Source organism: Asterias amurensis, chromosome 10 (assembly GCF_032118995.1).
Source record: "Asterias amurensis chromosome 10, ASM3211899v1".
In the NCBI taxonomy this organism is placed as follows: domain Eukaryota; kingdom Metazoa; phylum Echinodermata; class Asteroidea; order Forcipulatida; family Asteriidae; genus Asterias; species Asterias amurensis.
In genome coordinates this window covers 19916470-19941992 of record NC_092657.1, presented here as the reverse complement: position 1 = coordinate 19941992, position 25523 = coordinate 19916470, and the positions used below count along the sequence as shown (strand labels likewise).

The 25523-nt window shown below is 41.1% G+C and overlaps 2 protein-coding genes across 3 annotated transcripts in view; one reads left to right on the top strand and one right to left on the bottom strand.

Annotated features, from left to right (window-relative positions):
* LOC139942518 (transcription elongation factor SPT5-like) overlaps positions 1-6048 on the bottom strand; it is a 38912-nt gene extending 32864 nt beyond the window's left edge. The window contains exons 1-5 of one of the 2 annotated variants that reach the window (XM_071939334.1): positions 5917-6048; positions 5026-5161; positions 4118-4325; positions 2377-2515; positions 572-700 (exon numbers count right to left, since the gene is read on the bottom strand). In XM_071939334.1, coding sequence (XP_071795435.1) covers positions 572-700; positions 2377-2515; positions 4118-4325; positions 5026-5100 — 551 coding nt within the window. In that variant the 5' untranslated portion in view covers positions 5101-5161; positions 5917-6048. The remainder of the gene's footprint in view (positions 1-571; positions 701-2376; positions 2516-4117; positions 4326-5025; positions 5162-5916) is intronic. The other variant, XM_071939335.1, reaches the window with a different exon arrangement.
* Positions 6049-6468: 420 nt separating this feature from the next.
* Positions 6469-24386, top strand: LOC139943038 (uncharacterized). The gene is made up of 10 exons (XM_071939854.1): positions 6469-6722; positions 13601-13949; positions 14609-14874; positions 15363-15762; positions 16236-16347; positions 17020-17129; positions 18171-18385; positions 18669-19549; positions 19789-20046; positions 20654-24386. The coding sequence occupies exons 1-10, from the start codon at positions 6628-6630 to the stop codon at positions 23080-23082; spliced, it is 5115 nt and encodes a 1704-aa protein (XP_071795955.1). The 5' UTR covers positions 6469-6627; the 3' UTR covers positions 23083-24386.
* Positions 24387-25523: the final 1137 nt, after the last annotated feature.

Genomic DNA, 25523 nt, shown 5'->3' with positions numbered 1-25523 from the left:
TTTCAGGGAAGCTTTCTACTATCATTATCTTCAAACTGTGTGAGTTTAGTGTAAATCTGTGGACATTGTGTTTTTTTGTCCTACAAAAGTTACATAGACCCTTTAATGGTTTTGGGGTTGATTGAAGAAAAATTTACCAAAGGGTGAGCTTTGAACCAATGACAGGAATAATTAACGTTCTGGCACTCTACCAACCGAGCTACATGTATCTAGCCCTATGTTGGAAGTCTCCCTATTTGTCAATATCTTTGTTCTCTGTGCCAGTTAGATGCCATAAAGCTTGTTAATGAAACAAAAGCACACAGTCTAATAATAATATCAAAGTCTTGTATAGCGCACGTATCAACCAAACAAGGTACTCTAGGCGCTGAGTGTTATACAAACTTTCAGGAAGATAGGTAATTGCAGTGATGAATTCTGAGACCCAATTAATCAGCACCTTCTAAGGGTTTACAAGGTGGTACGGCGCATACAGCAGCCACAGCCAGGGTAGGGTTTAAGGGTAAACTTGCAAAGTCTATTAAAGTTTTCTGAGATGTTTACTGAGACAGGGTGCCCGTCTATAGCTTACTTCACTCCGGGTAGAAGTCCCTGTTGTGTGATCTGGTCTGGTACCTCGTCTTCATCAGCATAGCTCCTTGCTGATGTTTCGGCATATTTGCGTTTGTAGTACTCAGCAATTTCGTCTTCCTTTTGGTGACTGCGAGAAAGAACAAAAGGGAAAATGTCGGTAAGAGAAATAAAATTTTGAACTCCATTAAAATGTACTTTTGAAAAAAAATTAATAAATAAATGTTTGGATGGTATTCCACAAACAAATTTGTGATATGTCTGACGCCCTTCTGCCAACTTATTTTGGTAGACCAACTCAAGCTGAACGGATTATTGTGAACCCCCCCCCCCCACAAATTCCAGACCTTTGTTTTGTTGTTTGTCCTGATAGTAAGCTCAATGGCATATTTTGGGCCATGGCTCACAGCAAAGTTCTGCACATCACAACATCGAATCCTGGGGTGCATTCCACTCGCCAAATGTTGCCAACAGTTGCGCACATTCGCCAACAATTTCAAGTGGAACGAGTTGTGTGCCGCCACCATTGGGGAACATTGGCAACTTAACGCGAACATACTTCTGAGGTGTTGGGGAGTGGTTTTTAAAATGGCGGCAGGCATACAGTATTATTTCATTGTCACAAACATAATAACATTGTATTTTCGGTGGATGATAATGCAGATTTGATATAACAAAGTTAATTAGTTGATGTAATGATGTCAAAAAGAGGACTATTACAGCAAACACAAAGTTTAAAAAATAACTATGTATGGTGCGCGCCATCTTCATTTCCGGGCGTCGCCATATTGACATCACGTAATACGTACTAATCGTTCCAAAGACAAAAAACGTTTGCACGAACAGTTGTGAGTCGTTTGCGCGAGTGGAACGCACCCCTGGGTTTAATTGTGGCAACAATATTTTCACAAGAAAAACGTCACTCAAGAAGCTCCAAAGAGTATGGACAAATAATACCAAAACATTTCCTGCACAGATTTTGTTCAAATCCAGGTCATGACACTTGTGTCCCTGAGCAAAACACTCAACTAAAATTGTTTCTCTCCAACCAGGGGTAAATGGGTACCTGTGAGGGCAGAGATAGTTCTTGTGATTGATTTAGCCGAGTAGCGCATATTAATGTTGCACAGGCTGCATACTCCCCACCAGGGAGCTGAGATGGTTTAAGGAATGAATGCGGCCCAGTGACCACGGGTAAGAATGTTGGAAGCGATTTGAGACGTCCTCCGGGTGTGAAAAGTGCTATATAAAAACTGGTTAGTATTAAGAAAATAAAAGGGTAGCGATGAGTTCTTAAACGGCCGTTTAATAACGGTATGGTCGCTGCCATGTGATAAAGGCTCGAGCCAAAGGCCTTTATCGCAGGGCAACAACCCTGCAAGGTTTAAAACGGACGTTTAAGAACTATTCACTACTCTTTTATTTCCATTCATAAATGCCCTTTTGTTAAAAAAGTATAGATACTTTGACAATTGAAAATTCAAGGTTTGAAATATATTTGTTTTAAACTATGTGAAGAATCTGTTTGATGCACGTGGGTTGTGTGTATGCGCACGTGCGCCCTTAGAAATTGATAACGCACTCTTACTAATAGCTATGAATTGCATTCCGCGTGCTTATATTGCGCCCCCCCCCCGACACACGGAAGCCAGCCGGTTATAAACAGTTCCAGCTGGTCATTATGAACCGTTTAAACACCCCCAAGTGACGCACTCTCCACCAATAGGAGTAGAGAAACTGTCTGGGGTATTTATGAATATTATTCTTGTTATTTTTGTTTCAATATGACGTGAAGTAGCAAAGTACCTGAGTAGCTGTTGCAGCCTTCTAGCTCCGTGTCTCTCTGTCTCATCCTGCTCTACTCGATTACTCTTCATATCGATCAGATCCTTAGCCCCTTCCTCCCAATCACCTTCTTCATCATCCTCGTAGTCATTGTCAACATCTGTAAGAAGATCACATTAACTCTTAAAAAAACGGCCTGAAATTACACGGAAGCCATGGCCTTCGGTGCACCTGGGCCCAATTTCATAGCGCTGCTTAGCACAAAAATTTGCTTAGCATGAAATTTCTTCCTTGACAAAAACAGGATTACCAACCAAATTTCCATTTGTTGCATATTGCTTGTTACAGGTATTCAGCTGTTGTTTGCTTATATCCTGAAAATCACATGGAAATTTGGTTGGTAGTCCTGTTTTTATCACGGCACAAAATCCATGCTAAGCAAATTTTTGTGCTTAGCAGCTCAATGGACTTGGGGCCTGGTCTTGGCCTTGGTGCACTTTCAAAGGCTTCCAATAGACTTTGAGATTTTACAATGGAAGTGCCTTTTCAAAGATGAAATAGTTCCAGGCCTTTAAAACATAAAAGGACAAAGTTTTGTTATTATATGAGATCACTTCTGGGGGAAAAAGAGGGCACTTCACCATTTCCAAGTTTCAAAGACATACTATGTAGGACTTTGGTAGCGTGTTCTTCGCTGGTAAGTTTTTATAGTAAATGAAATTAAGGAAAGTATTATGAGTTGGCTGCTTCGCCTGCTTATATTATAAACAAAAATGGGGCAACACTTGTGCCGAAAATAATAAGGTAACTCGTAGTAATAAACTACCAGGCTTGCAGCTGCAGTGTGCCTATTAGCTGTGTACTACTGCCAAGATAGCACACCGCAGCAACAAGCGTCTTAGGGTTAGTAATGAGAAATAAGAGTCAAATGGAAACTGATGGTTGATAATAAAAAGGCGATAACGGTTTAAAGGAACACATTGCCTTGGATCGGTCGAGTTGGTCTTTGAAAAGCGTTTGTAACCGTTTTTTATAAAATGCATATGGGTAGAAAGATGTTGTAAAAGTAGAATACAATGATCCACACAAACATGCCTCAAAATTGCGTGGTTTTCCTTTTACCTCGTCGACTAACACGTCGGCCATTTAAGGAAGTCAAAATTTTGACTCCCATAAATGGCCGACCGTGTTAGTTCGCACAGTAGAAGAAAAACCACACAATTTCGAGGCAAACTTGTGTGGATCATTGTATTCTACTTTTAAAACATCTTTCCACCATATGCATTATATAAAAAACGGTTACAAACGCTTTTGTTTTGACCAACTCGTCCGATCCAAGGCAACGTGTTCCTTTAAGAAATAATATTACATACACATGTACAATGTGTAGGTTGGTTGCTGTTGCTTGCTCACAGGTTAAAATGCGGAGTGCGAGAGGGAGTGGAAGTGCTATATACAATGAACCGCACATGGCGTGACGTAAAGAAAATAATGATCGCGGACCGCCTGGGCGTGTTTTACGGGACAAAAGAACTTATATAACTGTAAGGGCTGCTACAGGACAAAGCAAAATTGGGAAAGTATCTTGCTCTTGAAACAAGTGACAACAACTAGGACTCAAACCCACACTCTGTTGATCAGAAAGACCCCAGCTTGAGTCCAGAGCTTGAGTCCAGTGCTCTTAACCACTCAGGCTCGAAACACGCCAAAAGTACACGAAAATAAAATGAAACTAGAAAAGCAAAAACTATTTTTCACTGACCAGCTTCGTCCAGGATGAACTCCCTGAATCTCGCCTTCTTCCGATTGGCCACGGGATCATCCTCTTCAGAATCGTATTCTTCGTCCTCTTCGGGCATTAAGTCCTCTCCTTCTTCTTCTTCTTCTTCATTGCCCCCGACGACGCTACCCGCCTCGCTGCCCTCATCACTGGGAGCTTCTTCCGCTTCACTCGCTACTGGGCTTTCATCCTGGGGGAGTTTTTGGGGTTTCAAGAAAACGTAAAGTTACGAAACCATTGTTTTGGATATTTAAAAAACACTTCTTCTTCTTCATTGCCCTCGACGACGCTACCCGCCTCGCTGCCCTCATCACTCAGAGCTTCTTCCGCTTCACTCGCTACTGGGCTTTCATCCTGGGGGAGGTTTTTGGGTTTCAAGAAAACGTAAAGTTACAGAACAATTGACCCAATTCTCCTGACGTTACCATCAGAATAATCTTGGATGCACCATATCGGTGGGCAATGTCTCTGTGCGCTATTCAGTGAAGTGCGTACTTTAGGCGAGGCGGCGTTTACAAGTAAACCTAATTGCCCACCAATATGGTGAGCGTACGAAGTTGCCGCCTGTAACGTGCGTGCAAGGGGTCAACAGATGGGATATTGAAAAAAAAAAAAACATTGTAAACTAGAGTAACAGTGTGAGGAGCTAGTCTTCACTGAGTGGTTTTGACCAGGTTGGTGGCTGGCTGCTGTTAATGGACTGAAAGCCAGATCCATTAACAACGGCCAGTCACCAACCCGATCATTATTGTAAGCGCTGTGATTTAGTTTACTAAGAAAGGCGGCTTCAATGGGAGACTTTTTGGACGCTTAGTGACACGCTCATGTGACACGCTCTCAACCAATGAAGAGGCAGAAATATTGGTAAGGGGTGTTATAATATATCTCACCTCTCCATCACTCTTGGCTTGGTAGCTCCCATCGCTATCGCCGTCCGAGAACGCACTGGCATCACTGTCAGACATGAGTGGTACTGTGATCTGGCACTCCTTCAGGACTAACGGAATCAAGGTTGTTACTCTTAAACTGCAAGGAAAAAACAGTTACCATTGACTGATTATACATTTTCCAATGGAAGTGCCATTTACACAATGAAAATGGCCATGCCCTTTGTCATTTGTAAAGATGAAATTGAAGTTCTAAGCCAAATTTCTGCGCCAGCCTTGTGTATCCGTAGGCGTAGAATGCCTAGTAACGTGAAGTACGCACGCGCAGAAGCCCAAATTCGCAGCTAACACGTTAAATACCCTTGCAGTAAGCACAGAATTCCCTGCAGTGCTTCCGTAAGCGTCGATTCTGTGCTTACGGTAAGCAGAGCCATGAAATTGGGCCCGGCTTACGATCGCGATTCCCCGCTTACGTGCAAGCGCCGAATTTCTACGCTAGCCTTGTAAAAAAATGTAAGCGAAGAATGCCTAGCCCTCCCCTAGTGTAACTGAGAATACCCATGCGCAGAAGCCCAAATTCGACGCCAACCCGTGAAATACGCTTGCCGATAGCACAGAATTCCCTGCTTCCGTAAGTTAGTAAGCGCCAATTCTGTGCTTACCCTTTACGGTAAGCAGAGCCATGAAATTGGGCCCTGTCCTGAGGCTGAGCTGGTTGTTCTCGCCTGGCAGCCTAGCCTGTTTATTTTATTTATTTATTTAATAAATAAATAAATGCACATTTTTTATTAGAGAGGGGGCGAGTTGTGCTTAGTTATTGGTCGACTACTACAATCATTAATTATAAACTAGCTCGATACGATTTCTAAATGATTACTATAAAGGTCAATTTACCTGCTTACTTCTTAATTAAGTCCACCACACGCACAACGTGTAGTTATTATTTCACTTCTCGGTCACTCTGCTGATGATGTTTTCAGCATATAAATGCAGTGCAGCGTTTTTATGTGTACATGAATGAAAAGTGTGTGTACACTCATTGTCCATGTGTACGTACACCCAATGTGCATGTAGATTTTGTCAAAAGAACACAAATTGTAGCGCCCTCTACGTTAGGATTGGGGGGAAAACCTCGCCGCTCTTTATGCAAATAAACTAGCATGCACAAATCTACAGTGGCTTGTGTTTTTCAAACAAGCAATTTGCTATAAATTATACAAGCTCTACTTTTAATTATGTTTTGTAGGTAGTTAATAAAAGAGTATCTGGAAGAACATTTAGTTAGTTTTATGCAAGTAAAGCATTTTCAAAACATGTAACTAGAGTCTTATTAAAATTAAGCTAGAGCTCAAATCACGTGTTCGATGTCATGTCGAGGCCTCCGTCGCGTGGTGACGCTAATAGAGCATGCGCATTAACGAGCAATTCAGTCCGCCATGACGTCGAAAATTGCGAGATGTAGATTGTCGGCCCCAACAAAAATCGCCGATATTTGCTCAAAATGCTGAGAAGTACGAAGGAATAACCAACAAGCATAACCGTTACGGTGTAGAGAACACCCGTGAAACATCTTTACCCGGAGAACTGGTCGTTAAATGACCGAAAATGGCTCTCGAAAGTCTGTTTGTTTCACCCCCACCTCTCGTGAACTGTTCCAATGAAACACTTTCGAAGGGTGGCAAGTCTGAGTATGATGAAAGGTCAAGTAATTGTTCCTAGTTTCACTGTCTTCCCGTAATTTACAGTTTTGCCTTCTCTATATTAATAAATGCGATAACACGGGGTAATTCATCGTTTCTTATGTGGGGAATTTTCTCAAAATCAGGTAAGAAAATGAAAAAAGAAAAATGACGAAAAGGTCGGGCGCGGCAGCAATGCATTATTCATAGCCTACTTTGCATAATTGATGTTTCCCTGCCACGTGACTTGTATCCTGTGGACCGTACCATTATTGCATGGGTAACTATGTGAATTGAGTAATTATGTGTTGATGATAATTTTTTTGGAGTCGTGTGAAGCATGCACTTTTTATTTGTTAGAGCAAAAAAAATTCTGCATTCTTGAAAACACACAGGAAATAGTAAGTTTTTAAAGAAAAACTGTTCATGTAGTTACAATGAATGAAAACTGGTTGGTCAGTTAAGTTTTCTATTATGATTTTTTTTTTCATTTTTCAGTACAGCTGGTATATGGGTGTTGTTTGTAAGAAATGTTAAGATAAAAAAAAAATCATCTGAATTTAAGTTACAATTTTTTTCTGAAATTTTCGAAGCTGATAAACTATTTTTGGTAACTATTAATGGTCGCACCAAATCCCTAATAGTGAAATAAAAAGATAATTGAATGGTTTTTATTTTTTTTTTTTTTTTAACCTGAGACATATTTTTTTAAAGTTTGGAGAGCCAAAGTATTAACTGCAAATTCTTGGGTTTATAAATCAACAAAAATGTTCTCGCTAAAAAAGATCTAGACCCACATTCAAGCATGCATGCAAACATAAAGACTTGCTGAGCACAAAAAACATTGCAGAAATAGGTTACCAGTCAAAATGCAATACAGTCTACAATGCTGCGATAGGTACTGGGTGGACTACCCCACTAAATTTTTGCTTGCCATGTCAAACCACATTGTTTTGACTGGTATCCTGCAAATTTTGCGAAGCAGAAAAATGTTCTGCTTTATTAGTCCTGGGCCAATTTCATATAGCTGCTTTACACAAGAACTAGGCAAGCACAGCGAAATTGTGCCAAACTACCATGACATTCACAATTTGTGGCTGGTACCCTGCTCATATTGGTTGGTAAGCAATATTTTTTGCTTAAGCAGCTCTATGAAATTGGGCCTTGGGGTTTCCACACACAACCTCAAACAAAGTAATAACCAACTTTATTGATTTGTTTTGTCACTGAAGAGAAATCATGCAAAATTGGGTCCATTAGGCTACACAATTTGTTTGGGGATTTTGTCCTGTCTCATTTAAACATCAAATGACCTCGCGATAAATACCCCTACATTCCTAGCCTGTTTATTGCAAGACAAGCAAAAAACAAAATTATTCTATTATATTAATATTTAATTAACTAGAAATTAGCTTTAAACAATGCACAGTAATTTATTTGTTTATCTCAACCACCAATTGACATTATTTTTCACTTCTTTTTATTCTTCTTTGTTTTCATTTGTAAAGAAGTCGTCTCTTGTTTGGTAAACCAAGTGTTCTGTTGTGTCTTTTGTTAAGTGCCTGTCTACATGTTAATCCAAATCCATAAAATATAAAGACCTTTTCAAAGCTTTTCATTCTCAAAATTGCTCTTTGGTAGGTTTTAATGAATTTAACAATGGTTGTTTTATGTGGGTTTACAAAGGAGAAGACTTACGCCAGTCTAGCCCTTATGTTAATCTCCTCCAGCTCCAGCTACTGAATATGCATAGTGATATTATTATTCATATCCAAGCAGCCAATCAGGGATAAGTACACGTGTACATGACTAATCAGTGTGTCCATATTGTCTGTTTAGTGTGTGTGAACACATCATCATGAATGAGCAATAGGTTTTGTACGACATGTATACTTTATGTGCATTATGTACATACAACCGTGGTGTACACACGTTTACCGTTCAGTGTAATTCATAAGTAGAAAAATACACTGTTCACGAAAGTACACCACATTTATGTATTACTTAACAACCTCCATGGTAGATTATTACCATGAAGGTAGAATTAGACTTTTACCCAGCATAGAGCCTCTTTTTTTCTCTGTGTGATGGATGTACTGTAGTGGAAACCTAATGCCAGTGACAACTGTTTTCTGATCCCATCACATTTTCAACCCTTGGTGATATTATTTTTTCAAGAAACTTCCACAAGTCACCAAAGCAGCACTCCTTTCTAGTCACGGTTTTTCTTCAAATAAAACAGAACACAAATTTTATATATTTCTTTTTTTAACAATCGGAATTCATAGAAGAAGAAAAACTTTGAATTTTTTTTTTACAAAACTGCCTATGTTTGCAGGGGTTTATGTACATGTATGTAAGATGGCAGATTAAAACATTCATACAAATTTTCTATTCATACATGGCTTGAGTAAGCAAGATTGGGACGGGACTGAATTTAAAATGCAACTTCACTATACAATAGGGTGACTCAAATATTATACCAGGTTTTTTCCCACTGTGTCATTACAATCTATCAAGGGGGCAAATGAACAAGGAATAACTCATAATGTATGTTGTGTTTATTATGTAGAAAAAAAAGGAGAAAAAAGAGTATTCCCCCCCCCCCCCATTATTATTATTATTTTTTTTTTTGGGGGGGGGCGAATGACTATAAAAAAGCCTTAATTTGTTATACATGATTGGTAATGGTAAATACAAAATCATAGTTTTAATTAAGTGAGTTCTTACTGATTATACAGTTAAATAATTTTTTCTGGGGATTACTTTCTGCTTTAAATGAAGTTATATTCAAAGCATACCATATCTTAACACCACAACAAAAGCAACAGCTGTTATGGGTTGGCACAACCATACAGAAGGCACACACGCGTACAATGTGTTTAACATGCTGAAAATTGTGCATATTTCTTCCCACTGATTTCTCCTGACTGACTCACACAATGGATTAATCCCAAATTTATACAGGTTTGTTGTAGACGAGGGTTTATTAAGCCAGGATTTGGTAAAAGGGTGCCCAAATTTGCTGTGAATTTTAAAAACTGGGGTCAAAATTGTCCACTTGAAATACATTACATGTAAAATGAAAGATCAGTGTGTCAAAATTTAAAGGGAAGGTACACGTTTGGTAATTACTCAAAACAAATATTAACTTGAAAACTGACTTGGTAACGAGCATTGGAGAGCTTTTGATAATATAAAACATTGTGAGAAACGACTCTCTCTGAGGTAACGTAGTTTTTGAGATGTAATTATTCACTAAAAAAATAAAAGACTTTTATTCTTATCTGATAGCACACAAATTCGTCCAACAAGGGTGTTTTTTCTTTCACGATTTTCTCGCAACTTCGATGATCAATTGAGCCCAAATGTTCACAGGCTTGTTGTTTTTATGGTTATGATGGGATACACCAAGTGAGAAGACTGGTCTTTGACAATTACCAAACGTGTACCCTCCCTTTAAAACTGGGTGAATAAAAGATGCCCAGACACCCCCCTCTGGCTCACACTATTGTGGTCTATAATATGGTTGCTGATCACATAAAACACTTCTACACTTCGGCTATTTTCAATCAGCCATGCCACTGTGTGTACCTTTAATTCACTTTCATTTCTAACGGAAACTGAAGACTAACAAACATGAACTAAGTGACAGCATAATTGACAAACTGTTTGTGACCAGATAGTGTGTGCTTTTGATATGGCATTGAAATTAATCTTGTGGTCAATAGTTTGAGCTGGTTTTGTTTGGAAGGGGGGGGGGGCGTTGAGGTCAAAGGTCATCTAATCTTTATGCTTTGGGGTTTTTGTTTGTGTTTATTCATTTATTTTTTAATTAACATGACCTAGGCGCAGACAATTATTTAAAAAAAGTATTTTTTATTGTTTTTTTAACATAAATTTATTATTTTGTTCTGATTTTTTTTTTATTGACTGTATTATGGGACATTTTTAAGGGCACCAAGGCTAAGTCCAGGGGCAACAAGATCCCATGATGTCCTTGTGCCCTTTTTTGCCTTGCCTGGCGCTTTCCTCTTTTCAAACAAACTGCTGTTTCATTCTGGAATATGCTTACTATAACCCTGATCTGCAAGCCCCGAAAAAAAACAATACAAAACCTAACAAGAGAAACTGACCTATATAGCCCTGCATCCCAATTACAAAAAAGCAAAAGAGAAAATAAAGAATAGAATCCATTGAACAATACTGTGCCAGAGGATTTTGGTACTTTTTCTAACACAAAACACATTGTCAACAGATTTACATGAAACTTTTGTTCAAAGATAATGATAGTAGAAAGCGTATCTTAAGACGTTGCTGAGGTGCTGTAGTTTTTGAGAAATGAGTAAAACGATGTCATGAAAGTATGTTTTTACATGCTTTAAAATAATTTTTGCCTTGTAATCACTGAGACAAAAATTATTACCATGACATTGTGTTATGCACTTCAGCAAGTAATATTTTCAGGGAAGCTTTCTACTATCATTATCTTCAAACTTTGTAAAGGCCCCGAGAAGGAAAATGAGAACGATAAAAATGCATGCCTCGATTGGTTGAATTGCTCCACGCAGATTACGCCCACGCTCTCGTTTTCATTCTCTTTATCGGGGCCTGTGTGACCGGGCCTTAAGTTAGTGTAAATCTGTAGACATTGTGGTTTGTGTCCTACAAAAAGTACCTTTAATACGAGACCAATTTGAAGTAGTAAAAGTAAATGCTACTTTAAGACCTAAAGATAAAAGGAAAAGCAAAACATGTTCCTATCAGAGAAACCAAAACCAACAATTGACATCACCCCCCCCCCCCTCTCCATTTTGTTTTTATTATTTTTTAAGTACAGAAAGGTCCCAAGAGGAAAACAAAGTACACAAAAAACAGGTTCATAAAACATAAACCCCCCCCCCAAAAAAAAAAAAAAACAACAACAAAACCAAGGAGTTAAAAAAGGGTTCCTTTGCGAAAATGCAAACAGGAACAAAAAAGGAAAGAATCTCGACTAAAGTACTGCTCCAGAAATCCTCGCTTCCTAATTCTAGAAAACATCCACGCCCTATCAGCCCAATATAGGGACTGTGTTTGGCAGTGCTGGTTATACTGGCCCAGTTGATAATGCTTTCCTATTGGCTGACACACCACACGACCTTAGAAATGACCTGTGTAATCACGTATGACATATGACCCAAAGTTGGGGGTTATCAATTCTGAACTTGTTTGCGTCTTGTCCTCGACCATTGTTTCAAGATTTGTATGTAACGCCTCTACTTTTTTTTTCTTTTAATTGAAATTTACAGAGCTCAATGTCAGAATTGTCTCTTGTTTAATAAGTTATAAATTAATTAATTTAATTCAATATAGCTATTCAGTGAAGTTGCAATCAAATTCCAATAATCTCTCTAAATACTTTGACTGTCCTTTCTCCTTTCCTATATCTTAAAATTTTCCAATTTTATACAAATTCATTCTAGCCAACTCTTTTCAAACAAAATGTATTATGATTAATTTAACATATTAGACCCTAACTAGATATAAATCTGATTCAATATGGAAAAAGTTGCAATTACAAGGCAAAAGAAAAAAAAGCAAGCTTTCTACAATATGCTGTTTTTCTCATCGTTTTGAAACTAAAAAAATATTGATAATAACTAAATGGAGGCTGAGAAAAAAAATAGTCTGGTGACATTCAGGGGGATAATCATTTTTAGCAATGTTGAGGCAAATATGTGACCGAGTATGAACCCTCGAGCAGTTAAAAGCCATTGGACACTTAAGGTAAAACTATTGTCCAAAAGGCCCACACTTCGTGTATCACAACTTACATAAAATAACAAACCTGTGCAAATTTAGGCTCAATCAGTCATCAGGGTCGGGAGAAAATAACGTGAAAACCCACCCTTGTTCCCGCACGTTTCGCCGTGTCATGAGATGTGTTTAAAATAAATCCGTTATTCTCGCTATTGAGAATTGATAATTGTATTAATGTTTTCTCAAAATATAAAGCATTTCATTGAATAATATTTCAAGAGAAGTCTTCAACCATTACCTTCTGTAAACCCTGTAAGTTATTTGTAAATCTGTTAATTTTTTTTCTTTTTCTGTTCCGAAAGTGTATAATGGCTTTAAGGGCCCATTTCAAGTAGCTAAGCACATCAAAAGTATGCTTACCAGAATAGGGTTACCGGCTAAAATACCATATCACCGTGTATCATCTGTGAGTGGTATCCTACTCACTTCTGATTAGCAGGAACCCAATTTTGTTGTCTTGTTAAGTATGGAAAGACATTATTATTTTTTTTGCTATTTTTAAACCTGCTGCCAATATGTAGATCTTTATAGCCTCAACACATTAATTACAACAAAATTAACATTATTCACAGAAGCAACACAATCACTGGGGGGGTTTCTTTGAAGGAAGTGTGCATTTATACAAATTATTGAAACCACATCACATTTTAATCTTTCAAATGTTTACTAAAACAGGGTCTAAAATAAAATCAAAATACTTCAAAAACCTCATTAATATTTTTTTATTCAAAATGCCCTACTCTATGCAAAGTAAGCACATCGTAAATTTCTAATATGTAACACTTTTTAATATAAAGCAACCACGCCCTCTTTGTAATTAAAGCCATTGTACACTTTCGGTACAGAAAAAAAAATGAAAGTTCACAGATTTACAAATAACTTACAGGGTTTACAGAAGGTAGTGGTGAAAGACTTCTCTTGAAATATTATTCCATGAAATGCTTTACTTTTTGAGAAAACAGTAAAACAATATAAATTTTCGTTAGCGAGAATTAAGGGTTTATTTTAAACACGTCATCACATGAATGTAAACATCACAATGTTTGTTTTGTATTTAAGTATCGATTTTTAACTGGACCAAACCACTCTAATTATAGGGAGGAAGATGATGCCGAAGAGGGTGAAATTCTGGAAGACGGAGAATTACCAGAGTCTGACGGAGAGGGTCAGAACAGCTTGAACGGAGAGGAGGACACTCCTCCCGCGGAGGGTTCAGAAGAGCTCCCTGCGGAAGAAAATGTTCAGTCTGAAGATGGAGACTACCAGCAGGCTGGAGGTCAGGGGTCATACGGGAACGAGGAAGCCCCGCAAGGTGAAGAGAACGAGACGATGGTAGAGACCTCGGAGCATCATCACAGATCGTCACATCGGAAGAAACGGAAGAGGAAACACCGGAGGGAGAAGGCCAAGAGGAGACGGAGACATCGTTCAGGGAGCGTTGAGGAAGTAAGAGACTGATTAAGACCCTTACCCCAACTCTTGACCCTGGCCCTAAACCCTAACCCTGACCCCAACAATCCTGACCCTCTTTGTGAACAACAGTTTGAAGACCACTGATAGCAGTTATCTCAATAACATTTACATACCAATTTACAATAGACCGATCCATTAAACTCCGCCCCATTGCATATTGACCAATCACAACGCAACGAAGGTCTGACACTAAGGTCCGACATGCGTGCGGGTAACTTGGCGTGCACAGCAGAGTTGTGCAGAAAGGCATTGGAGAGACCCACGTGTTCTTGCTCGCACATGCGTTCAGGCGAAGCCTACTGGATTGGTCTATTGCTGTTGGCAAAGGCAGCTTTGTTTGACCATTTTCGTTCAGGCAGCGTTGAGGAAGTACGAGACTGATTTAGACCCTAGTCCCAACTCCCAGCCCCAAAATTACAAAAGTCAAGGCCTAAAAATGCCTGAGGTCTCGAAATCAAGCATCTGAAAGCACACAACTTCTTGGCAGAAAGCTTTTGTTTCTTCGACGACCAATTGAGCTCGAATTTTCACAGGTTTGTTATTTTATGCACATGTTGAGAAAACTTGTCTAATTGACAATTACCAATAGTGTCCAGGGTCTTTAACCCATTTATTTTTATTTTTTACCAAAGGATGTCACTCCACCTGGCAGCCCAACACAAGATGAGAATTTCCTGGACCGGAGTTACCCGCCACGTCGGAAGGTGTCCCGGTACGATTCCCCGCCGGACTACGATACGCCCGGTGAGGAAGAGTTCGGCATGCCCCAGAAGTCCAGAGACAGAAACCAAGGATACTTCGTTCCCGAGGACTACTGGGAAGAAGAAGACGAAGAGGAAAATGCGGCTCGGATGCGGAGACGGAATGACCAACAACAAGAGGAGGACGAGCGGAACTGGTGAGGTTTATTTTTTCAAGAGTAAGAGCGGAATTAGTGAGGTTTTTTGGGGGGTTTTGTTAAGAGTAGGATCCGAATTAGTGAGGTTTTTTTTCTTTTCAAAGCGCACATATCTACCAACAAGAAACTCAAGACGCTGAGAAAACTTTCAAAAAGATAGGTTATTGAAGTTATGAACAGTGCATACTGAACGAAACATCTCAAATCCATCTTTAAAGAGATTGTTAGATGCCAGTTGTTGGAGGATTTTGTTCCTCCAACTTTTAAGTATGATAATTCTTTTCAGAACTGGAAAGACTCTCAAATTCCAAAAAATCTACTCCGCAAATTAGTAGAAAAAAGTTCTCAAATGAACATAATCTACACAGGACAGTAGAAAATGGTGCTGTGGTAAACCAAATGCACACTACCTCACAATTCAATTCCTAAAAAAACACAATAAACATACTAATATTTATTTGCATTATTTGTTATAATTTCCTCTTCAGTTATGACTCCGAAGAGGAAGAGAAATACCAAGACATGCTGAGTCACTCAGAAGGCCACACCCGTGGGCAAGACATGCTGAATCACTCAGAAGGCCACACCCGTGGGCGTGGCGGCCCAGGGCGGTTCAATATGCCAGGGCGTGGCAGGGGCAGGGGAAGAGGCAAAGGAAGAGGCGGGCAGGGTCATGGGGGTGTGCCTTCGATGAAAGGACCTGGCAACCAAAACCATGAGGGAGACGAGAACATGGAAGAGATCAACGCCCCTGTGGGCCGAGGAAAGGGTGGGGCCAGAGGGCGTGGTGGAAAAGCTAGAGGAGGGAAAGGGCGTGGCAAGGGGATGGATAGTCAGGCTATGCAACGGCCGATCTGCAAATTCTATTTGGAAGGCAAATGCAACAAGGTGAGACAGATTGGATTTTGGAAACTTTGAAAATTTCTGAAAATTTCTGAAAGAGAGATAGTGTGCTGGAATACCAAGGTTTGTGGTCTTATAAATGTGTGAACACAAGGCTCCTAAATATAGCATTTTAGTGCATTTTAATAGGCATTGCACACTATTGGTGATTACTCGAAATAATTTTTAGCAAAAAACCTTACTTGGTATTACGAGCATTGGAGAGCTGATTTGATAGTATAAAACGATGTGAGAAACAGCTCCCTCTGAGGTAATGTAATTTTTGAGAAAGAAGTAATTTCTCACTACAAAAAACATTTGAATTTCTTTTGTGCCATGTGGCCAAGCAAGTTTTTGTGCTCACAGACTTTATGAAATTTGGCCCTGCATCCCTGTGGAGAGTCGTTGTCTCGAGTTCACTCGATTGGATGAATCTGTTATATATTTATTTATTTAGTTTTTTTTTTTTTTTTTTTCAGGGAGCAAATTGTACGTTCAGCCACGCCGTGTCGCAGAACAAGAAGATGGAGCAGTGTAAATTCTACATCCAGGGACAATGTCAAAAAGGAGATGACTGCCTCTTTATTCATGGTATGTGCAACATTCCACAATGGTTTAAGACCCAGACATCGGGTCCAATTTTTATTCTGAGATAATTTCATATTTTTGTTTACATGAACATGAAGAATTGTTTTTTTGAATAATTTTTGTTATGGTTTATCCCTTTGTTTAAGGAATTGTAGTTCGTAGTATAAAATGATATCCGTCCATAAAGTAAAAATCACACATCTTAATATTTTAAAATGGTATCTGCAAAGGTAAATTGACTAGAGTGAGACTGGAACCAATGACCTTTGTGTTAATGTTGTTGATTACGTCATGACAGCTACTGATTGAACGTGCCAGCACTCTATCAACTATGTGTGCATTCGTTTAGCTTCCCTGGGTCACCTCGGTCTGCCCCGGTACCTTCGAATAGCTTTGACGGGGCTCATTCGCGTCAGCCCCCGCTGCCCTGCTTGTGGAGTGAGTCACTTGGGGGTGACCTGAATTGCATGCTGTCACTACGAGAGGGCGAGTGTGATCGTTTGGTTAGCTCTTGTCAGGGGCTTACCCGAGTGAGCACCGCGGGGTAGACCCAGGGAAGCTAAACGAACGCACCATAGGCTATTAGAAGATGACAACAAACCGTCTACTCTATTTCGAAAATACTATGTTCTATGTCTGAATTTAGTATCTGTATCTCTTTGACCCAATTTCTAGGTGATATGCCGTGCAAGTATTTCCACACTGGTGCTGTTTGCTACCAGGGCGAGGGCTGTAAATTCTCACATAAGCCTCTCACAGAACACACGAGGTTACTTCTTGGCAAGGTAAGAGTTGCCACCTCTGGGATTGGAGAGGGCAGGGCTTGCTGAGGGCGGGGTTTGCAGAGGGCGGAGGTTGGGGGCTGGCAGAAATTTAACTTTGTGGAGAAGTCACCTTGGTGAAGCGGTTAGCCTTCAGGGCCCAATTTCATAGAGCTGCTAAGCACAAACATTTGCTTAGCATGAAATTTCTTCCTTGATAAATACAGGATTACCAACCAAATGTCCACATGATTTTCAGTATAAGCAAACAACAGCTGAGTACCAGTAAACAAGCAGTATGCAATAAATGGAAATTTGGTTCGTAATCATGTTTTTATCAAGGAAGAAGTTTCATGCTAAGCAAATTTTTGTGCTTAGCAGCTCTATGAAATTGGGCCCTGGACTTACAGTTACAAGGTTGTGGGATGAATCCCCAAGCTAAGCGCTGATTACACAATGACTAGAAAACTATAAATTCCCTTGCACCCACAGAATGACTGCAATTTCTTATAACATGAGAGGGGTCAGACTGTTTCACTGTTAAGATATACAAAATGCTGCAGCAATTCAGCAGCCACTGCCAGAAACGCCAGAGCAATCCCCTTGTCTTCGCAATAACGTATTATTTGGTTCTTTTGTTTTCAAAAGCTTAACTCCACAAAATGGCGTGCCGTGTTAGCTCACGTCATATAAGGAAAACCATGCAACTTCATAATACACATAGTATACATAACTACATAATATTCTGATTTCAAAACATCTTTCTATATAATATGCATGTTTTAACCAAAGGTTTTCAAACGCTTTTCATGAACCAACTCTACTGAACGCGTCCCTTTAAGTATAAGTTTTTATAGAAAGTCTGCCGTCGATTTCACAAAACTCTTCCTAACCTTAAGATTAATCTTAGGACTAAGGACAAGTCCCAACCCTTCACTGTAGCATGCAGACCTTAAGATTAATCCCAAGTTAGGAAGAGTTGCTTGTCCTAACTCGAGATAAGACGAGTCCTAACTCTTTGTGAAATCAACAGCAGAAATCACAAGATTTTTTTCAATTTGGTAGGTCTTAAAAGGTGGTCTTCAAGACGTCTATGGACCCGAGATTCAGCGCCAACCCCACCAGACTAGAGGCTTGCTTCCTCATCCCGTTGGACCAGCCGTTAATCCCAACAAGAAAATACCATCACTCTTTGAGATCAAGACGCAACTCGTCGGGGAGGAGGGGCGGAGGATTGCAGAACTGGAGAAGGAAAGGGAGAAAGAGCTCATGATGCAGAAGTATGTACCCTCAGAAACTTAACAAGTTATGGAAAGGAAACAATGTTTTTACCCATCAAGTTTGCATGTGATAATGTCTGATTCAAGCATGCACATTTAGTTTGTTTCCTTGGCGTTATATCCTGACTTTCGACACAATGTTTTATACTATCAACCTCTCCCCATTACTTGTTACCAAGTGAGGTTTTATGCTAATAATTATTTTGACTAATCACTAATAGTGTCCACTGCCTTTAATGCCAATTTTGACCAGTAAGCCATTCTTTTTCTTTCTATATTTCAGAATGAGTTTCTATGGGTCAGGTATTCCAAGAGGGATGCAGAGGCCCTATGACGAGGATCCACAGTCCATGCCCCATCCCGGTCCCTTTGACCCCCAAAATGAACAAGAAGAAGATGAGGACTTCCAAGGCTCTCAAGACAAGGGTGAGGAGCACCTCTACGCCCAACAGCAACACCAACATCAACAGCAGCATCCGCAACATCAGCAACATCAACAGCAGCAGCAGCAACATCAGCAACAGCAACAGCAGCAGCAGCAACATCAGCAGCAGCAACAGCAACATCCCAACCAGCAACCATTTCATAGAGACAATAATAACCCCCCCTTCCCAAGAGGGCCTCCTCAGACGGAGTCCATGCCGCATCCGGCTCACCGTCCGCAAGAACAATTACAAGATTCCGCAGACAGTATGGAATCCCCGGTGCGCCAACAGCAACAGCAGCCCACCCTGCCGCCGCAGTTACAGAGGTTGAACCCGCAGGTGTCGCCTCAGCACCAACAGGTGTCGCCCCAACATCCGCAGCAGTCCCCGCCTCAGCAGCTTCAGAAATCACCATCCTACCCTCAAGAATCGACTCAAGAGCCCCCAGGTCGACCCAAACTCAAGCTCTACACTCAACAACGGTCGACAGACCCAGCCCCGCTTCATCTCCGACCGGTTGAAGACTCATCTGAGGATTACGACCACGGCGATATTGACATGAGACGACCTAGAGTGAAGCACAACTCCGAGACGGATGGACTGGTTATTGATACGCCCGAAACACCTACGGAGAGATTCCATGAAGTTATTGGGAAACTTGACAAGGACGATAGGTTCTCTGAGGATGATGCGAGGCTCAAGTTACTCATGGAAACAGAAATCGGAAAGTTGTCTGAAGGTATGTCATACAGAAAAGACATAGTTGGTTGAGCTCCAACACAGAGGTCGTTCATTAAAATCCCGCTCTCGTCAACTTTTATTTTTTCAACCCCAAATCATTCAGAAGCGGCAATAGTCAGGATGCTATACTTTTATAGTACATTCATTCGACCACATTTAATATTCAGAGCGATTTTTGGGGGTTGGTAAACAGCCAGTTCAATTTTTTTCATGAAGTATTTGTTTGTCTTTTTTCAGGTGATGACTCGGAGAATTTTTCTTCAGACCAAGGCCAAGGCAAACCGTCGGCTCTACAACAAGACGCAGACGGCCGGAAGACGGGCCTTGCGAGTGTGACAAAAAACATGCCGGCCAAACAGAGGGCGCTGTTTATGCGGATACAACAAAAGCAGGCGGAGTCGTCTGAGGAGGGGGAGGATGGAGAGAAACTGCCAGAGGTCGATAAGAAGGAAGAGGAGAAGAAACCGAGCAGTGATGGCAAGGAGAAAGATGCTGGTAAGTTTCAATGCTTCTTTCAATCTAGAGTTATTTTTGAAGGTGCAAAGTTAACATCTATTCTACATATTTATTTGTATTGGACATTTGCTACAGCAAAAGCACAGGGTGCCACAGCAATTGTCGTGGGTGGCATAGGTTAGCTCAAGGCCGACCACCAAGATCTATTTAATTGATGCGATACCCGTTCTATAAGGCCACATAAAAAAATGCTGTGCCCCTTTAAGAGCAAAATTCACGACATGAAAATAATAATAGTAATGATACAAAGTTCTTTTAAACAAACATATCCTAGACACTAGATCAATGCGCTGAACAAATAAAGAATCAACAATAAACAAATTAATTTCTGGATGGAGTTAGTTCCATAAGTGAGGCCGCTATAACCAAAGGCACCTGACCAACCATTTTTCATTAAATCGTACCCGTTGCTACAATATCAGATTCAAACTGCCTGCCTTTAGCTACCGGGAAATCTCAGTGGTCTAGTTGATAAGAATTCTGCTCTAGAATGAATGGCAAACTATTTGAAACTTACCCAGTCAGTTTCCCTTGTGGTTTATAATTAATAACTGTGTCCATTTCTTTTTTTTTTTGCAACTATCAGCTCGGGATGACGACAACTGGTACTCCAGTGACGAAGATGAGGCAGGCAACGACACACTGACAAACGTCATCAAGAAAAACAAATCCCATCCTGACGCCCTCGAAAGCGAACAACCAGGCACAAAGCAGCAGCAGCAAGTGTTACCCGACTCCCTGCTGTTCCAACCGGGGTCACAGACCCTCCTCCCGAACGCCCTCGCCAGCTTGTTTTCAGCAAAACCTCCAACGGTCGGACAGGGGTCCGATCCGAGGGTACTCGCACAGCAGAATGCCCTGAGCAGCATTCTGGGACTTGTCGGTAAGGGTGGTTCGCCGACTCAACAACCGATTCCAAAACTTTTGATCGGACAGAAACCGCCAGCTCTCGCGAACCAGCAGGTGCTTCCCGGCGCAGGTGGAGACAGCGGACCGAACTCTAAATTGGTGACTGAGTTCATCTTGCTGGAGGTGACGCACAGTGATAAACTCAAAGATCCTCGTGCGGACCGTGAAAAGAAAGATAAGTCTGATCTGAGGCTGCGGAAGCTCCTTTGGAAGGACAACGAGTACACGATCAATGACACCGACAGCAGACCAACTCTTGCGCCAATTGAGCTTCTCACGCCAACTGAACTGAAATCGCATCCGGATTTTGTGGGTGTCCCGACCACTACAGCTGCTGCCCCCACTGCCCCCCAGACTGACCCTAGACCTGCTAGACCAGCAGATCCAAGGATTCAGAGACCTCGTGATCCAAGAACTCAAAGTGTTGAAAATAATTCAGCCCCGACGAACGAACTAGCTCCTCCTCCTCAGCAGAGAGATCCCAGATTGGCCAACCGGGATCCGAGGTTGAATGCGGCGGCGTCCACAAACCAACCTCAAGGACAAGAGGGTCCTGAAATTCCAGGGAAGCAAGGAGGACTTCTCCCGACACCTCAAGTTGGGATTCCACCACCACCTGGGATTCATCCATTTCCTCAAGGGGGTCCATTTGGTCCTCCTGGACCCGGGCCGCCTGGTCCACGCATGCAAGGCATGTGTCCTCCCAATGCAAATTTCCCCCCATTTCCCAATGGAAGGTTCCCAAGGTTCCCTCCAGGTGGCCCGCAGGGCAACATGAACCAGGGACCGAGGTTTCCACCGCGTGGCCCACCAGGCCCTCCCATGAGGAATATGAGACCTCGATTCTCGCATCGAGGAGGATCAATGTTTAACGAGAACCCAAATCGCATACCCCTGCCGCCGAACAACAGAATGTTCGGACCTAACCGTGGTCCGCCACAGAACATGGGGCATCCAATGATGCACGGACCCCCACGCCCCAGAGGGCCACCAGTCAGAGGTTCCCTGCAAATAAGAGGACCAGCTTCACTTAGAGGTGCTCCAAATATCGGACAAAGAATGCCATCAACTGATCCTAGGAACTCTGATTCTCCCCCAAGGGGACCTATGAACTCTACCGCTCTGAAAGATCCTCGAGTAGCGAGGCAAACTCAGAAACAAGGAAACCAAAGTCCGCATCAGGATTCAAATATCGTGGGCAGCGATACCTCAGAATCGTCGCAGCCGCTTATTAGACCGTTGTTGAGTTTGCCGTCCCAAGGTCTGAATACTACCGGGCAACGCTTACCACAGACAATGCCTGAATCTGAAGACGTGAAGCCACCGACTGGTAAGGCGTCGGACTCAAGGCTCATCAGGCAGCTGAGTCAACCCAAAATTGAAATCAAAACGGAGCCGGGGTCTCTGCTCCGTCAGAACTCTGCCCCTGCTGCATCCCCTAGTCCAGATGAAAAAGACATGAAGCCTTTCCCTAAAGAAGAGCTGACACCAGCAAGCCCTACCACGCCCAAACCAACCAGCAACCCAAAAGAGCCCCCTCTGATCTTGAGAATCAAACTAAGAGGTGAGAACGATAAACCGGAAATCACTCGACCCATCTCAGACTCCGGCTCAGATTCAGAATTAATGATCAGACGATCGAAGAGGACCAAAGCCAGTGGTAGTGATTCCGATCACTCAGTGGGTCTACCGGAATCTCGCAAGCGACCCCCTAAAAGCGCCCTCGCTGGGTTCTCAATACCAAAGATTCCCAAGAGAACGGATAAAACGGACGTGGATACGTCGTCGGACGACAGCAGTAAGCCAGCTGTGTCTGGCGTTAAGATGGAGCATCGACAAGTTCCGAGTGCGCACCATCGCATGCCACAGGTTACCAGTTCATTCAACCAAACCATTGCACGGCCGCCGGGCATTACTAACCAGACTCCTGCAAACACAAGAACAATTCCAAACGAAGGTGGTCCGGCTCCACCTCCGACTGGAAATCCGCAAAAAGTAGACTCTGAAATTGGGGAGCCTCCTAATCTAGCTGTTTTACCTCCTGATGATTTATCTCTGAAGGATATGTTTAAAATTAAAGACCCAACCGCTTCTCCGTTCTGCTGAATCTTCTTCCATGTAGAGTCAAAGTCGAGTCACACTGCAGCGATATCAAAAATGATATCAATCACGACGCAAAGAGAACGCATTGTATTGGTTGAGTTGCTCCACGCAGAATATGCACACGCTCATTCAACCAATAGATTGCGTGCTCTTTGCGTTGTGATCGTTTCCGTTATCGCTAGAGTGTCTCTTTCAAAAAGTGACCATCACATAAATTGTTTTACTTAAGTGGTTTAGTGGAAGTGTATGGTTGGGACTTCATCCAGGTTTTGTGCTTACTTACAATCATAATTATGAATAATTATGATTCCAGTTTTTACAAACTAATGCTTTGTGCACTTAGCAGACTTTATAATAATATTAAAGGCAGTGGACACTATTGGTAATTGTAAGACTAGCCTTCACAGTTGGTGTATCTCAACATATGCATAAAATAACATACCTGTGAAAGTTTGAGCTCAATCAGTCATCAAAGTTGCGAGATAATAATGAAAGAAGAAAACACCATTGTCACACGAAGTTGTGTGCATTTAGATTGTTGATTTTGAGACCTCAAGTTCTAAACCTGAGGTCTCGAAATAAAATTCGTGGAAAATTACTTCTTTCTCGAAAACTACGGCACTTGAGAGGGAGCCGTTTCTCACAATGTTTGTTACCATCAACCTCTCCCCATTACTCGTCACCAAGAAAGGTTTTATGCAAATAATTATTTTGAGTAATTACCAAAACAGTCCACTGCCTTTAATATTTTTATTTATAGAAACTGTGTTTAAATGGTCACCAAGGCATGCCATGGAATTTCATCTTTGAGAGGGCAAGGCCATTTACACTTTGTAAAGGGCAATTTCAATTGGGAAAAGCTGAAAAGTCTGTGGGCAACTTTTGTTTGGGCACTAAAGCCCTCTGTGTATTGATTCCATTTCCCTATGCTCCAATACACGCTTTTTACTTCCAGTAGTAGGTGTTTTTGAATTGCAAAAATTCAAAAATTGCAGTTTTGTAGCAGACAAGCTGTGCAGTTTCAGCACTCATACTTGCGCCCTTGAATGGCATTTTTCCTTGTCAGATACTGTGCGCTCTATATTATTACCATTATTGTTATTGTCTCTCCTCAATCAATCATTCAATCAATCAACAATTATTTCCATACAAACAAATTTTACATAAACAATATGATTTTACAAAACTTTAACTGTACGAAGCATGACCTGTTAAAGGAACACGTTGCCTTGGGTCGGACGAGTTGGTCTATAAAAAGCGTTTGTAACCGTTTTTTTTGTTTTTTAAATGCATGTGGTTGGAAAGGTGTTTTTAAAGTAGAATACAATGTTCCACACAAGTTTGCCTCGAAATTGCGTGGTTTTTCTTTTACTGTGCGAACTAACACGGTCGGCCATTTATGGGAGTCAAAAATTTGACTCCCATAAATGGCCGACCGTGTTAGTCAACGAGGTAAAAGGAAAACCGTGCAATTTCGAGGCATAATTTGTGTAGATCATTGTATTCTACTTTTACAATATCTTTCTAACCATATGCATTTTATAACAAACGGTTACAAATGCTTTTCAAAGACCAACTCGACCGATCCAAGGCAACGTGTTCCTTTAAAAGCAAGAGCTTGTAGGCTGGGATGCCTTGCACAAAGCACAACAAAGTAGAATGGAAATGGGCAACTAGGTTGAAGGGCGATAAGGTCAGACTTGTTTACCTGGACTAAAAATTATTAACTCATAAATCACACCACTGATAATGGGTTCAAAGTTCAACCGGTCTGACTCTGTACTTTTGTTTCTAAAACAAGTAACATGTACAACATCTTCTTGCTTGTGTTTCTTTCTACATTTATTATACCTACATGTAGTTACTATTCCAAAACATCGGATCGCATTAAGCACTTTTTTACAGAGGGCTTGAGTTTCAATTGTCAAAACATCATAAATTATCTCGCTTCTACATGTGTGCCAAAATTTAAGATCCCATTAATAGCACTTGTTACAGAAGGCTCGAGTTTCAACTCCAGACACAAATGTTGCACCACCTTACACACATCTCGTTGTGTTAGTATAAAAACTTTGTACCGTACTTTTACGAATGTTGCATTTTCAGAACCATTCGAACTCATTAGTCATTTCATGGTGTTACCGCAAACCTTTCCATATCAGTTCATAACCATAGATGTAAACCAAAGTTTATATGAGAGAGATTGGCTTTGGCCAGCTTGGTGTTTATAACCCCTTGTGGGAGCTTCCATTGACGGGCAGATGGATCACAAACAACCAAACAACAAACCATGCTGAAGAAATTCAAATTTTAAAACTTGTAAGATTTTTAAAGACAGTGGACACTATTGGTAATTGTCAAAGATCAGTCTTCTCACTTGGTGTATCTCAACATATGCATAAAATAACAAACCTGTGAAAATTTGAGCTCAATCAGTCATCAAA

Bases quoted from the DNA above. Each gene is read 5' to 3' on its own strand.
- LOC139943038 (XM_071939854.1), top strand. From the start codon at position 6,628: ATGGCTCTCGAAAGTCTGTTTGTTTCACCCCCACCTCTCGTGAACTGT. The intron at 14,875-15,362 runs GTGAGGTTTATT...TTTCCTCTTCAG, and splicing joins GAGGAGGACGAGCGGAACTG to TTATGACTCCGAAGAGGAAG. The intron at 20,047-20,653 runs GTAAGTTTCAAT...TGCAACTATCAG, and splicing joins TGGCAAGGAGAAAGATGCTG to CTCGGGATGACGACAACTGG.